At 43.6% G+C, this 14,780-nt stretch overlaps 2 protein-coding genes across 3 annotated transcripts in view; one reads left to right on the plus strand and one right to left on the minus strand.

Annotated features, from left to right (window-relative positions):
• The first annotated feature begins 946 nt into the window (after nt 1-946).
• On the plus strand, nt 947-3,888 carry ckbb (creatine kinase, brain b). Of its 2 annotated transcripts, none has more exons than XM_030773037.1 (7): nt 947-1,139; nt 1,869-2,065; nt 2,139-2,271; nt 2,503-2,674; nt 2,783-2,906; nt 3,225-3,414; nt 3,572-3,888. In XM_030773037.1, exons 1-7 carry the CDS (start codon nt 947-949, stop codon nt 3,748-3,750), a joined length of 1,188 nt encoding a protein of 395 aa, XP_030628897.1. In that variant the 3' UTR covers nt 3,751-3,888. The 2 variants fall into 2 exon arrangements, with proteins under 2 accessions (XP_030628897.1, XP_030628898.1); XM_030773038.1 differs by having other exon boundaries at nt 1,869-2,023.
• A 1,823-nt stretch (nt 3,889-5,711) lies between these two features.
• Nucleotides 5,712-14,780, minus strand: part of ppp1r13bb (protein phosphatase 1, regulatory subunit 13Bb) — a 39,553-nt gene continuing 30,484 nt past the window's right edge. The window contains exons 10-18 of the mRNA XM_030772155.1: nt 14,033-14,179; nt 11,542-11,714; nt 10,751-11,258; nt 9,660-10,393; nt 9,203-9,340; nt 8,931-9,064; nt 8,380-8,546; nt 8,056-8,255; nt 5,712-7,556 (exon numbers count right to left, since the gene is read on the minus strand). Of these exons, the coding sequence (XP_030628015.1) occupies nt 7,515-7,556; nt 8,056-8,255; nt 8,380-8,546; nt 8,931-9,064; nt 9,203-9,340; nt 9,660-10,393; nt 10,751-11,258; nt 11,542-11,714; nt 14,033-14,179 (2,243 nt within the window). The 3' untranslated portion in view covers nt 5,712-7,514. The remainder of the gene's footprint in view (nt 7,557-8,055; nt 8,256-8,379; nt 8,547-8,930; nt 9,065-9,202; nt 9,341-9,659; nt 10,394-10,750; nt 11,259-11,541; nt 11,715-14,032; nt 14,180-14,780) is intronic.

The following is a 14,780-nucleotide window of genomic DNA, read 5'->3' on the forward strand; positions in this document are numbered from 1 at the left end:
AAAAAGAGCTCTTCTGGTATATAAAAACCACGGAAAGCCGCTTAATTCTGGACACCATTACTAACGTTGGTGTGTTCGTCTGTGGACTAAAAAAAGGATTTTGTCTTTTCCAACGAAAAGAAGTCTAAGGTAAGACAAACATATGCATGTATTGCAAAATGGTATGATTAAATCTGACACATTAGAAATTTAACCATGAAAAGTGATACGGAATGATGCCGTATATGACCAAATGCTGTATGCTTTAAGATGTGGAACAAAGCCTTGACATTTAAAAGTCTATTTTTCCTGCTGGGAAAATGCTACAGATTATATTCGACATATCAGTTTATGGTTTTACTGAGCAATATTGGGCATTTGAAACGGCCTGATATCGTTCATTGTTAAAAATGCTGTGCGTTCAAAGAGAATAGAGGGTGTCTCTTCACCCTCAACAACGACCTTGCGGACTCTCATTTTTCTGCAAGGTCTAAGGATGTGTTTTGTAGGATACTGCGTATTACGGATATGTGCGCTAAAACGCGCAAATGTGAAACCATTTTTGCACACTTTTAGCTGTGAAAGTCTTTATGCGTCTTTTACTTTACATACCTTTTGATTTTACACTGGACGTATTTTACCTTTTCGAAACATTCCATCATATTTGCATCATTCGATTGCATCTGCCATTTAGAGATGTCAGCAAGGACACGATCAATCAACTTACGATGTTTCTGATGACGTTTGTATTGAGATTCGATTATACTGCTTTATTTCAGGGAATAATTTCAGACAAATTCCAGTCACTTGCTCATTGCATAAAATGTTCGCTTTAATACCGTTACGTCACGATTAATACGGCTATGGGTCTTTGTCCTTGTGTTCCAAACAGGATTTAACTAGTTTTGTCAGGCATTCCTAACAAACACGTTTCTGATTCTTATTTTTGCTTCAGGTGAAAACAATCATGCCTTTCGGTAACACCCACAACCTGCTGAAGATGAACTACTCCGCGGAGCAGGAGTACCCGGACCTCACCAAGCATAATAATCATATGGCTAAAGTGTTGACTCCTGAGATGTATGCAGCCCTGCGGGACAAACAAACGCCCAGTGGATTTACCTTGGATGACGTAATTCAAACTGGGGTTGATAACCCAGGTAAAGCTCCTTATTGGTCTTTGTTTATCAAGCCATTTGTTCTGTCGTCTCAAAGCTCACTTGAGGTTGTTCAGTTAGTTTGGCTTAGTGCGTAATTTCAGTCATAACGTCAACCAAACCTCCTGTGGAGACCTCCCCCTTTTTTAAAACATTTGGAAGAACCTCCCCTCAATTCAGAAGGCTTTTCTATATATAAAGTGCACGGCTACTCACAGAAATAATATAGCAATGTACAAATGTACTGTATTCACTCAATTCCATCAAGTTTTACACTCTCCATGCCATGCAGAACATTTCCAGTGATAAACTTACATACTTGGACTTTGGCTTTTGAATGGGATTCATTATTTAGTATTGTGAACCCCAGTGGCTAGTTTTAATTCCATGCCTTTAAGTGAACAAGGCAGAGATTTCTGTAACTGAGGCAGGGCTTTGAATTACAATCCAGCATGTGATTAGATGGAGCCAGTGCCAGCTGTAAAGTTAACCACTTTACTGCCTTAGACAACAACCTCACGCTGGTCACCTTAACTTATGATAAAATCAAGAGTTATCAGCGAGCGATTAGGCCCGGTAGGTTTTTGATGGCGTCATCGACGGGAGTTGAAAATCATAATGCACTGGATTCTGCCATCGTGGTTTTTACATTCCCACATATCCGTCCCCCTCCCAAACGTCTTACGGCCAAGGCTTGGCCTTACCACGGTCACTCTCTCGTCTCTGTTTCAGGTCACCCATTCATTATGACCGTCGGCTGCGTTGCTGGAGATGAGGAGACATATGATGTGTTCAAGGACCTTCTAGACCCTGTAATTGAAGACCGCCATGGTGGATACAAGCCCACAGACAAACACAAGACTGACCTGAACCCAGAAAACCTTCAGGTATACCCTCACTCTACGCTTAAACCAACCCTGTTCATTACAGCATTGCATTAGGTCCTCTTGTTTGAATAGAACTACAAGATTCCTGTGCTTTACCCCTGATGTTTTCCAATAGGGTGGAGATGACCTTGACCCCAACTACGTTCTGAGCTCCAGAGTGCGAACTGGCAGGAGCATCCGCGGCTTCTGTCTACCACCTCACTGCAGCCGCGGGGAGAGACGTGCCATTGAGAACCTGTCTATTGAGAGTAAATAAATAATAAATAACTCAGACTGCCAGCACACTTAATCTGAATAACAATAAACGTTACCACATTGACAGACTTGCTTGTTTTGAATATCAAAGTAGTACAGGATGGAGGATGGAAGACTTAATGGTGTCTCTCTTGGCAAACACTGAAATTTAAATAAAAACCCTAAGAATTTGTTATGCAGCCATGAATAAGGATTGAGGCCATGTGGTGCTTTTGTGTCTCCAGGTTTGAATGTTCTGGATGGTGAATTTAAAGGGAAATATTATGCCTTGAAGAATATGACTGAGGAAGAGCAACAGCAGCTGATTGATGATCACTTCCTGTTTGACAAGCCTGTGTCCCCACTGCTGTTGGCATCTGGTATGGCTCGTGATTGGCCTGATGCCAGAGGGATCTGGTGAGGAAGAAAATGCCCCTTTTCCTCTTAAACATGGTCAGTTGTGATTGGGAGTGATGATAAAGATCAGTTTTATCATGTGGTTTTGTGTTTTCTTTTCCACGTTAGGCATAATGACGACAAGACATTCCTAGTGTGGGTGAATGAGGAGGATCACCTCCGTGTTATCTCCATGCAGAAAGGTGGCAATATGAGGGAAGTCTTCACTCGCTTCTGCACAGGCCTGACAAAGGTGTGTAGCACAGTCAATCCAGAGAGCTGTACTGAGTAGGTCATTCTCAGTTTACAGTTAGCTAAACAGCAAAGGCCATCAAAGCAGTATTCCTTTTTTTTTTTTTTTATTAAGTAGTTTTGACTTGTAGCTAAATGGTGTCCAGCTATCTGAGAAATCCTGCTTTGCAGTAACCTACCCTTGGACTGAACACATTTTCAAATCTAAAATCTCCATTTTAAATGCATTGGAGAACTAGCAAGCAAAAGAGATGAGATTCTTGTATATAAGTGGATTAATTGGTTTTGTCCCTTTTTTTTTTCTCTCTCTTTTTCTCAGATTGAGGCTTTGTTCAAAGAGAGGGGTCATGAATTCATGTGGAACGAGCACCTGGGTTATGTTCTCACCTGTCCCTCCAACCTGGGCACAGGGCTACGTGGTGGTGTCCATGTTAAACTGCCAAACGTCAGCAAACATGAGAAGTTTGGTGAGATCCTGAAGAGGCTGAGGCTCCAGAAGCGTGGAACAGGTAAAATGCACCGTGATTCACAAAATCAAACCCTCAAAATCCAATGTGAATGTGTGTTTTAGGGCAGTTAAGGGAATTTGGCATCTTTTACCAGTTTTCCAAGGCTCTTCGCCATGGTTGTTGTATTGACTCGCCCTCTCTCTTCTAACTTGAACAGGTGGAGTAGACACCGCCGCGGTGGGTGGTGTGTTTGACATCTCTAATGCAGACCGCCTGGGCTTCTCCGAGGTGGAGCTGGTTCAGATGGTGGTAGATGGCGTGAAACTTCTTATCGAAATGGAGAAACGCCTGGAGGCCGGCGAGTCGATTGACGACCTCATGCCCGACCAGAAGTGAACTCTGTTCGCGACCTCCTCCCTGACTTAACTGACCACCTCCTCCCCCAGTATCCCTCCACCAGACCCCTCCCCCACCTCAAAAACCAATAATCTTAACTACATGAAAGGAATACACTCGGCCCAATCGTTAGTGGCACTAAAGGTAGACGAGTCTTCCATCAGTCTGATGAAGGATTTTGTATCTCAAACATCTTGCAGTGTTGAGGATGGATCTTAACATCTGAAATAAAGTCTCTTTGGCCCATGGAGTTACTTGTGGTGTCATTCCATTTTTAGTTGCACCACGTAATAACATTTTACGAGGAAATGATAATGAATATTCAAATGACTTTCACCAATCACCAGGTCAGTCTAATAAGTGGGTTCATACATGTATGCTGAATCTTTAATGACAAATGTACATCAAGTAGGTTCTTTGCATTTGAAAATACTCAAATGATGCTGATTTACGAGGCCTGTGACTTTTACACATTTCTTTCATTTGACCTTGCAGAGTGACCTTAAAGGTAAATTTTGTTGGCCTCAAATCTGGTCTTAACACTCAAATGACACAGAAATGATCAAACAGGACAGTCAGAAATGCTAGTGCTCTGTTCAATAGGAGGAGAGTGATGTTACTATCACCATCCTTTGGACAGCGTCTCACTGAAGGTATAGTCTTCAAACATACATGTTACGAAGGCAGATTTTAGTGTAACACAATTTCTTCAGGCTGGTGAAGCCCTAAAAATGGGTTCAGTCAGGAGAAGAAATGTTCCAGGTTCCAACAAGTTTGGGTTTTGTGTGGAGTGGTGCCCCCCTACCTTATTTGCATCACTGTGCAGCTATAAACTGTTACTTTCACCCTTTATCTCTAGTAAAATATGGGATAGTTGTTTGGAAACAGGTTTTACAAAAGTTTCTAATTGAGTTACAGTGAAAAGAGATACAACTGTACCAAAAATACAAAGATTTAAAACAACAAAAAATACAAGCCACTGATTTAACACATGCACGCTTGGGAATTATATCCACAAATACACTTTTAGAACGATCACTTTTACAAAGGAACAGAAAAACCCGTTGAGATTGTAACAAAGGTCTTGAGGTGGGTTAGATATCAGTAGAGGACCACTCTGACATTCAGAAATGCTGTGCTGCCCTCCAGTGGTCATTCTTCAGACTGCTGAGCTAGGAAGTATAGCATTCACAAAGCCTGGGTCTTCCACTATAGTTTAAAAAGCAGGTCATCTTAAGACCGAGGAAAAACTGAATTATTATCCCTGGGCTTGTAAATAGCTACTATTTGTATCGTATCATGCAGTTAGCAAGTCCAGAGATACAAACGCATCATAAACCACAGCTAAGACATTGTAAAATGATACCCAATAAAGCTTGTTATGTGCATTTAGCTTTTATCCTGCATTTCCCTGTATTATTCTCAAATGGCTTACGATTTTACCACTCATCCTTTCAGCTGAATTTATAAAAAGAAATGAGGTCCATCTTGAGGTCAAAGTTATTACTGTGTGACAAACATCTACTTCCCGGGGAACAGCATGTACAAAATACATGAATTATTCATAGCAGTAAGTGGCTAATCAGAAAAATGTAGTAGACCTCCGCTGGTTTAATTCTCTACTCTTTCCACAGTGGAGAACGGGATAGTGGCTAAAACTCCATAGTGAAGCTAAACTGCCTGTATACTTGCATACACAATGTTGGGCCTATTATGAAACACAACACAAAACATTGCACACTTATATGTATACCGATATATGTATGTGAACATTGCCTCTCAGCTACTTCCATATGGCTCCAGAGGCCTGTGTATCTTTAATCTTGCACATCACTGACATACCTGACGGAGCTCTGTTAGTGAGGTATGTCAATGTAAGACCATACCAGAAACAGTGGACACAACGAAAAAGACTGAAGACGAAGACAAACAGAAAAAAGAAGGCAAGTGACACTGTATCATGCCGGGACATGTTCTTTTTATTGTGCACATTTAGAGAACAGGGTGTGTGACTCACTGTATCCTTACACCATACAGCAAATCACACCAGGGCAGTTTCTATCTTACAGCATTGAATCAAAGCTCTTCTCTCACTGTATGTACATGGTAAAACCACAGTAAAGCTCTTTGCTGCCTGAGAGGCAGGGTAAAAACGTCAGCTCGTCGGAATTATGACAGGTATGGGGAACTGAGCTCACCTGATGAGATGCAACATTAGAAGAAGCAGAACGTAGTGTAAAATTTAAAAAAAATTGTAAATATGCTTTTTTATTTTTTAAAAGACAGACCTTTTTTCATCTGCTAGTGTAAGACTTCAGTGGCATTTTCTTGTGTTAACCCAAGTGCTGTTTTTGCACCCACCTTGACCTGTTGACGCAGTGTTGTCTCAAATGCATCTGACAGTAGTGTTCACACTTGCCTTTTCTGAGTCACTATAAACTGGTCAGAGATACTAGTTTGGCTTCTGCTTTAGACATGTTTGTGTATTTCTCTGTCTCTCTCGCTCTCCGTCCACAAGTTATTAGACATCATCTATTTTCATCACTCTTTTTCTCTCTTTCACACATGCTACATACACACCATATAACTCATAATACATTTGCCCCTGTAGAAAAAGCATACACATTAACTCACTCAAACACTCAATATCCATTCTACACACACACACACCAAACACACATACCAGTCCCAGTCCTCTCTTATAAGCATATCCTTTGAAGCAAACATATCGGGACTCTGTAATAAATTTATTCTACGCATACCATATATTTGTAATCTCACGCTTATGTCTGTTCTGAAATAGAGGTCAACCATCCTTCCATGAAGTGGCGTGCATGGACACTTCAGTGCCATCAAATTAATACTCCTGGTTCAGCCAATCAGCTGCTTACCTCTACTCATGACAAGCTGAATCAAATGTGTCCTATTATGTCTGCAATCACAACCTACACACACACCAGCTCCAAAGTAGAAAGGTTCTCTACCCCTGATCCAGAAACTTCCACACGTTCACTCATATTCCCTCAAATTTCCTCATTTGAGGATACAGCATGTGAGAAATCCCTTCCAGCGAATGCCACATACATATTCTCTCTCTGTTCTTAATTAATTTATACATACATAAGAAGCTTAGAGGTTTGTGGACTGACTGTTCACAGCATCAGAAGTCCCTCTTTGATCGACAGCTCTGAAGGAAATGCACACACCAGCAAAACAGACTGAACCAGCCTGGAGCACAAGGTATATTTCCTCAATACAAAACAAAAACAAAAAAACAAAAGGAAAAAACAGCAAAACCAAATGAAGAAAATTGTTCAACTCTGAGCAGTTAGTGCTTTGATCTCTATGGAGAGGTGTGTGCTCCAGTTCTGCGCGTGACCCAGGGTAGAGATGAGGTCAGAGTGTTAGGGTGCAGGAGCAGGTAGACTCCAGGAGGTGGGGTGGTTTGGGTGGAAAGCTGATCTAGACACTCAGGGTTCCTTGATCTGCTTCTTTTTGTGTGTATGTATGTGTGTGTGTGTGTATGTGTGTGTGTGTGTGTGTGTGTGTGTGTGTGTGTGTGTGTGTGTATGTATGTGTGTGAAGGAGTGTGTGGATTCGTGTTGATTGTTCCTCCAGTGAGGATTCAGGGTTTAGCAGCTTCAGTCCTCCAGAGGAGTTGTAACCCAAAGGGAAGGAGGGCGGGGGGGGGGGCCAGAAACCTCCCCCATCAAATAGCAGTCCAGTTGTTAACCCAGGAGAGAGGCAGAGACAGACTGTGTGGGCTACGCCAGGGACCTCTGCCTCGGCTTTATCCTGGGATACAGCTGCAGATGGACACACACAGACAGACCCAACATTTTAACACAACTGCCCAACAGCCTGCACACAACACACCAAAAACATACCAAAAAACGATTTATGTCTTAACCTATTACAATACATGATACACATTACATTACATCTTATAGTTTCTTTCAGTCCATTCCTATATGGTCTAGCGGTGTGAACCATTTTATTGCCGCATGACAATGACACATTACATTTCTTTAAGGATTATGATGTTCCTTTTGATCCAAATTGCAGATAAAATCATTGGAGCAAACAGAGTAAGAAGACTAATGTGATTGGTCGAGATTTAAAATACTCAGAGGAGTGGGTCACATGGGAACTGACTGAGGAATAAAGCAGTTATGTAACTATTGATGCTCAGGAACAGACTTGATAATAGATCAGTCGTGACAAAAGGAAGGCTGTGGATGGATATTGTGTATCACATATCATGCATCGTGTATCGAGTATTGAGTATCGCTGCTGGTGACTCACCCCGAGGAGGTTGCGTGGGACGTAACCTTCCTTGTCATTGAGTCTGGCCCACCACCACTCTGTCTCTGTGTCATCTTTACGACGCAGGATGGTGATGGCATCGCCCTCTTGAAAAGACAACTCATCTGCACTCTGAGCTTCAAAATCCCACAAAGCAAACACTGCACCTTTGTTCATCACTCCCATTTTCTCCTGAACCCCTGCACAGAGAGACAGAGAGAAAGAGAGAAAAACTGAGGGTGTAAATCCAAAACAGAAAACAACACAAAGGTCATCTAAAGTGGTCTGAAGGACTAGTCAGACAGACAGAGGTTTGGCTCTCACCATATAGGAACTGAGAACACTGGATATATCCCTCCTCCATCTCCTCACATTTGTCCGCCGCCGTTTCTACGTCACTGATGGTGGTGGCAAAGATGGCTGCCCCAGACTCCACCAGCAGCTTACACAGGTGAACACTGTTACAGGATGCAGCGCAATGCAACGGCGTCCTGCGCATAAACACACACACACACACACACACACACACACAAAGAGTAATCAGCACAAACACCACCATCAATTTCACTGGTTGTGTTTTTTCTTACATCTTCTTAATGTAATGTTTTACCTCAGATTTATAGAAACATGCAAACTAAATGTTTTTTTCCCTCACAGCTATAGTAAAATATTGATGACTGAATGACTGAAATATTTCAAACGCTTTTCTCCGGAGACAAAACAGAAAGCATATGGGTTTATTCAGCAAGCTCTCTCCAAAGACTTTTAAATGCTTATTTAACAGTGAATGAAGCATGACTGAAATTCATTCCACCAAGCTGCGTGTTGGTATCCAAACAGGAGAGCTTGGACATAAAAATCTAAACTGTCCTCACCAGCCGTCACTGTCTGCAGCATTGACGTTGACACCGAAGTCGAGAAGGAACTTGACAATGTGGTGGTGTCCAGCACACACTGCGTTGTGTAGGGGAGTGATGCCCTCATCGTTGGGGGTGCTGGGGTTGTCCACCTGAACAGAGCAGTTACCACTTTGTTAAGAAACTACCCTATATATTTTTGCAAGCTCTTGTAACAGGATTATATAGAATGACTACTGGTGCTTTTGCATGTGTGAGCGTGTGTTGACTGACTGGATATTTTTTTTTACCTCATAGATAATTCTCTGCACCAGGTCAAACTCTCCCTCCAATGAGGCATCCAGCAGGAGAGCCAGAGGGTTGAATTTGACCCGAAGTCCGTGACCCGTTCTCTCAGAGTTGGGCTTCTTCAGGTTTGTGCGCTTCTCCTGTCAGACAAGATGGCACATTAAAATTAGACACCTGAACATTCAATGCTACTGTACTGTGGAGGTTCGGTTATTCAGTTGATGGGTGGTGTGTCTAGGTATGTTAAGTTAAGTCTCCACAATTGCACACACACACTGTGAACAGTGAATTTGTCTCTGCATTTAACCCATCCAACACACCAGTAGTGAACACACAACAGACGCAGGAGCATTAGGGTTAAGTGCCTTGCTCAAGGGCACACAGCCATGGATGTTGGGCCTGGGAATCAAACCGGCAACCGTCTGGTCACCACGGCTGCCCACAGGCATGACAACCCACCGTTGGCTGAGAGGGTGATGTTCCTGTCTCCTCAGGTGTGCAGACCTCGTGCACAGGGCTGGGTAACGTGGCAGAGGATCCGGCCGGGTTGTTGTTGTTGTTGTCATCCTGCGATTGGTCGGATTCAGGAGGGGTCTCAGAATGAGGCTGTGGTGGCTGGTTATCGTTAGCGTCGCTTTGTGGAAGGGGGTCGGAGGCCGTTCCCTCGGCAACGGTGGTAGCAGAGGGCACGGAGGCCGTCTCGGAGGGTGGGTTTCCGTTGTCTGCATCAGCGAGTCCCTCGCCCGGTGCCAAGGTCGGCTGGTAGAATGGAGTACCCACTACTCCTTCACCCGTTCCCTCCATGCCCCCGGCCAGCGTGTTGAAGCGCTGGTAGAGAAGTTTCTGGATGTTGGGTCCGCTGGGTCCCTCCGGTTCCGTGATGGAGCTGCGTTTCTTGAGTGGCCGCGGCGCATTGGCAAGTTTCTTCCGCAGTGCCTCCAGATCGGCGTCGCTTTGGTAACGCATTGGCGAATGGACCATTGGGGTGAGTTTGGTGGGACTGAGAGGACGTGGGATGTGCTCCACGCTGGGCGGAGGGGCATCCGGAATACCAGACATCTGGATCTCTAGGTCTCCATCACCATCCACCCCGTCTCCTCCAGAGACCAGGAGTCCAGGGAAGGGCCCCATGTGAGGAGTGGGTAAAGGAGAGGGTGGCGTGGAGCTAGATGGTAATACTGGCTTACCATACACTAGTGGTAAGAATACTTAGTTAGCATATAGACATATAATATGACACGCAAAGAAAGCAAAACACATTTAACGCTATCCAAAAAAAAAAGTTTTTACAAAATATAACTGTCCATTTTTTGACATTTGTAAAACTAAGAGAAACATCACATTTAAGATAAAAATGTCCATCCTTAGAGAAAGACCCAGTACATCTGCATAAATACCTTTAAATACATATCAAATTAGTATAAATTTATACCCAGGACAAATTTTAACTTCTAAAAAGAAATACTTCTCCTGTATAGTTTTCTACTCTAGTTGCCACTGACATTGTATCTAGCCCAGTGTGGTAAGAGGTTCTAACACTGGTGTGTTACCTGCTTTGACGGCAGGCTTGTTGCCCAGTGGGTAGTTCTTGGGTGCTGCCTGCTGTAGGTACATGTGGTAGATGGAGCTGGAGTTCATAGTGGGCGGGCCTTTCCGGGGAGACTGTGGCCGTGAACCCTTATCTGGGATGAAGGGGCGCACGGCCACAGCCAGAGGGGGATCGGGTCTCTCTCCAGGGGGGAAGAGAGGCGAGCTGGGTTGAAAGGTGGGACTGGGAGGCACGGAAATGCGTTGCTGGATTTGTTGGGAGGATGAGCCTGTGGAGGGAGGCACCCGTGGCCAGGCCGGGGGCTGGGTGGGAGGATTCGGGGGGTTGGTGGGTAGGGAAGGTACAGGTCGGAGTGGGACATCTTTACGGCGGTCCAGAGAGCTGGTGGAACCAGAGTTGGCTGAAGACAGGGTGCTGACGCTGGGATGGGAACTTGTGTGGGCACCGTATGGAGGAGGCTGGGGCTTAGAGAGAGGTGGACCTGAGCCTGTCTTAGAAGTGTCTTGAATCTACAAGGACAGATATGCAAAAGCATTTACCCCAATGGACATACAAACTCACACACACAAACAGAGTTTGGTTTTAAGTAAGTAGTAGCACTGTAAGCAAACCCATGTCACAAACAACAGAGACCTAATATAGAATTCAAATAGATCCAGATTCAGGAAGCCAAGCCTGAAATGGTCTCTCTGAAACGACATTCAATTAACAAGTGCTAGAGGGACTGTCAAGCCGAGAGTTGGAACGAGAGGAGGAGTGTGTGTTTGAATGTGTGAGATGCCGGTGGATGACCTTGTCTGCGGGAATGCTGGCAGAGGAGCCAGTCTTGATGAGCGTATCTGAACCAGGTTCCTTTAAATCCGGGGGCTTCAGAGAAGCACTGGGTTTGCCCATGGTTGGCCAGCCAGCATCATTAGCTAAAAGTGGAGCGACAGAGAAAGAAACACAATTACATGACATCCACACTGATTAGATGTGTTTCAGTAAGCCAGTACTCTGACCTGTGGTTAAATTAGTCAAGATGAGCCAGGATGAAGCCTATGCTTTCTACAATGGAAAATTTCATCTACAGAGAGTCAGAAAGACTTTTTAGTATCTAAACTATAATGTAGTTTTTGTTTGAAGGAGGCTTGTGCCAGTAATTACAATGTCACCGACCTAAAACTGAAGGCCTCATTTGCTCTCAAAATTACAATGGAGAAAAATATGAAGCGCTGTAGAGCTTGAATCGGTGTTCAGAAATAGAAGATGTGGAAGAGTGGAAGACTTGAAGAAATGTAAAAAACAACCACTCTCTTTATGATGAAAAATGGAGAATGCACTTTGGCAAAAATTGGTTTCCGTGACTGTCAGTGTCATATTCACTACATCATTGGTAATATCTGCCCCTATGCAAAACTACCATCAGTCATTAATACAAAGCAACTACTTAAAACATCTTACACACTAAAGCTGTGAACTCACTATATATATTATGCTCGTGTTAAACGTGGCTATGTTGAAAAAAAGAAAGTGACATGTTCCAGAGAAAAAGGCTGCAGACTAATGAAATATTGCGCAATGCTTTAACCCTTTTCCCCTTTCATTTCAAACTTCTGAACCCTTTCAACTACTATTTTACTACAGCACGGTCACACCTTATTCAAGTCAACGTCTGCTCTTTGATTATCAGTCGGGTAGACACTGGCGCTCAAGCAGAATGAGAATGTGCAATCAAATGGTCCTGTGGTGCTGAACTCAGAAGCAGAGCTGGGAAATAATCCCCTGACTGACTGACTGATGATGATGATGACACACATGAGACACAAAACTATCAGCGACCAGATGACGCCAGAGAATTCTCTTTCTCTCAGCACTCAGCCATTTTTACTGAGCATTTGACAGATGTGAAGTCAATTTTTGGTAACTGTTTTCAGATAGCATCTCAACACTGCAGAAGGATGCAGCGCTCAGCGGCGTATATACTGGCACACTGTTTCCTTCAAAGCCACCTCAAAAGAACTGGAGTGTGTTTCTGACAAATTTCACACATCAGGGCAGTGCTTTCCAAACCACAGTCCTGAAAGCCCACAGTAGTGTGCATGTGTGATCTAACCCAGCAATACACTTAATTCAACCCAACATTTGATCAATAAGCCCTTGATGAATTATTGAATTTATATGACTACCAACGCATGGCTGACTTGTAACAGGAATAAATTCTGGCTAATATGTCCGTACCACAACGTAATTAAACAGAGATGTTCTTGTCAATGTTACTTTTTTCTGTGTAGTTTTTAACAGAGATTTAATTACTAATGCCATCCTTCAACAGACTGATGAACTTTGACAAAGGAAAAAGGAAAAAACAAAAAAAACATATGTTTGTTTTTTTCTACACAGAACAGGCTATGTGGGGAAGTTGTTATATTGACTAGTCTATGCAGTGAGAGGGTGGTATGACATGAAACCAGTCTCAGATTTACTGATGTAACTGCTGCTGAGATGAATCTGGATGATGTACTGATTAAGGATTTGAAGGTTGAGAGAGCCCAGTGAACCTTATCAGCATAGTTTCTCCCTCACACACAAATACACACACAGACACACACATACACTCTTACACAGACAACATTAACGCCATTCCAGCATATTAATGCGGATGGATTCTCTTGCTCACAAAGACACGCACGCACGCACGCATGCCAACAGACATCCAAACAGACACACCCACACCCACACCCACACACACACACACACGCGCACGCACAGGATCAGCACTATGCTGAAGAGCCTGTTGTCTCAGAGCTGAGCAGATCCAGTCTGGTCCAGAATCTGATGCTTGAGAGAGTGATCCAACCATTATGAACTGTGTGGTTTCCTGGCCTAGCTCACAGTCTGAAACTACACTGCTGTGAAGGGCAATCCTACTCTTTCAAGGTCCATCTCTGTGAAATTGTTAACCTTTGACTCACCAATGCTATTTCAGGGATTTTTAACTGTGCTTGTTACTGACTATCAGATAACCCTTACTGTGAAAGAGGAAGAGTGTATTAGTATCACATGTGGATGTATTAGTGTGGGCTCACTTTGCCTAGCACCTAAATGCAGGCATTTTCTGCTTGTAAGTGGCACTAAATGTATTTCCATATAGATGTATATGTAAATATATATGTTTCCATTTTGATATGAATGTGACATCGGCCGGAGGTTTGTGGTCAGCACTGAGGTGATCCTGTTCACTACACTGAGTAAGGTTCAGAGGCCATCCCTCCAGCCCACCATCCAACACCTGCCGACTCACGAGAGGCTCCGTCTGACCCCGAGGTGGAGCAAGAGGAGGCTGGGGCCCCGTGGCCCGGCCGGGGTTCTGGAGGGGACGGCGGGACAGGGTCCACTATGATGTCTAAATCAGAGACCTTCCAGGGGCCGGGGGCCTTTCTCACGCCATCTGACTCCGCCCCCCCACCAAAAAAAAAAAAGGAGCGGGCCACATACACACGGGTAAGACACATGTCACAAAGAAAATGATAGACAGGAATAGTACAGGGAGGGGAGAGAGACAGAGACACATACGTGTGCATAAACACATATATCACACATAAGACAGCACACAAAAAGTTGGTGGAGGAGAAAAAAAGACAGAAAGACAGAAAGAAAGAAAAGGTCAAAAATGAAAAGTAAATGAAGAGTATCAGGAGTTGACATATTATGGAGGCACAAAAGTACTTGTTTAAACATCTTCACTTTAAAACGATCCCGTCTGAAAGTCTGAAACTGGCTGATCCTACTGAACTGAGCTGAATATTGAACACATATTGCAAAAACAAACCACTGTTCAGCCAAAGCAATGTCGCAGAAAATTACTTGATAGAGGGCAAACTACACACACAGGCCCCCTCTGCTGGTCAGGATGTGCATTGCATTGGCCATTGATAGTTATAGACTGACACAACTGACTTATAAGTTTAATTTTTTAAGCAAATCTACTCTCAGTTCCACTAAAGCCAGTTAAACGGTTACAGATAATTCTGTCAAATATAGCAGCTGAT

The sequence above is a fragment of the Chanos chanos genome, chromosome 4 (genome assembly GCF_902362185.1).
Source record: "Chanos chanos chromosome 4, fChaCha1.1, whole genome shotgun sequence".
Classification (NCBI taxonomy): domain Eukaryota; kingdom Metazoa; phylum Chordata; class Actinopteri; order Gonorynchiformes; family Chanidae; genus Chanos; species Chanos chanos.

What these genes read in the sequence shown, in the direction of transcription:
- ckbb (XM_030773037.1), top strand. Translation starts at nt 947, where the DNA reads ATGCCTTTCGGTAACACCCACAACCTGCTGAAGATGAACTACTCCGCG. An exon ending in AACTGGGGTTGATAACCCAG is followed by an intron (nt 1,140 to 1,868) that starts GTAAAGCTCCTT and finishes TCTCTGTTTCAG; the next exon opens with GTCACCCATTCATTATGACC. An exon ending in CCTGATGCCAGAGGGATCTG is followed by an intron (nt 2,675 to 2,782) that starts GTGAGGAAGAAA and finishes TTTCCACGTTAG; the next exon opens with GCATAATGACGACAAGACAT.